At 73.6% G+C, this 326-nt stretch overlaps 1 protein-coding gene across 1 annotated transcript in view; it reads left to right on the top strand.

Moving 5' to 3' along the window:
• Positions 1-3: 3 nt before the first annotated feature.
• LOC107122714 (transcription factor LBX1-like) overlaps positions 4-326 on the top strand; it is a gene marked incomplete at both ends in the record, with an annotated part of 4640 nt that continues 4317 nt past the window's right edge. The window contains one exon of the mRNA XM_015425851.1: positions 4-250. Coding sequence (XP_015281337.1) covers positions 4-250 — 247 coding nt within the window. The remainder of the gene's footprint in view (positions 251-326) is intronic.

Raw genomic sequence — 326 nt, 5'->3', positions numbered from 1 at the left:
CACCCCCTGGACCAGCTGCCCCCGCCGGCCAACTCCAACAAGCCGCTGACCCCCTTCGGCATCGAGGACATCCTGAGCAAGCCCTCCGGGCGCAAGGCGGCCTCGGCCCGCCTGCTGGACAAGGTGAGCGGCTCCTCCGGCAGCCCCCGCAACGGCGCGCCCGCCCCGGCCTCGCCGCTCTGCGCCCTCGAGGAGCTGGCCACCAAGACCTTCAAGGGCCTCGAGGTGAACGTGCTGCAGGCTGCCGAAGGTAAGGGACTCCCGACTCCCTTTCCGGGCTGCGGGTGGGGGGAGGCCGGCGGGGCCCTGGGCCGGCGAAACACCCC

This window comes from Gekko japonicus, unplaced genomic scaffold, assembly GCF_001447785.1.
Source record: "Gekko japonicus isolate JY-2015 unplaced genomic scaffold, Gekko_japonicus_V1.1 scaffold10244, whole genome shotgun sequence".
In the NCBI taxonomy this organism is placed as follows: domain Eukaryota; kingdom Metazoa; phylum Chordata; class Lepidosauria; order Squamata; family Gekkonidae; genus Gekko; species Gekko japonicus.
Note: the sequence above shows the minus strand (reverse complement) of the source record. Positions and strands in the feature narration are given on the sequence as shown.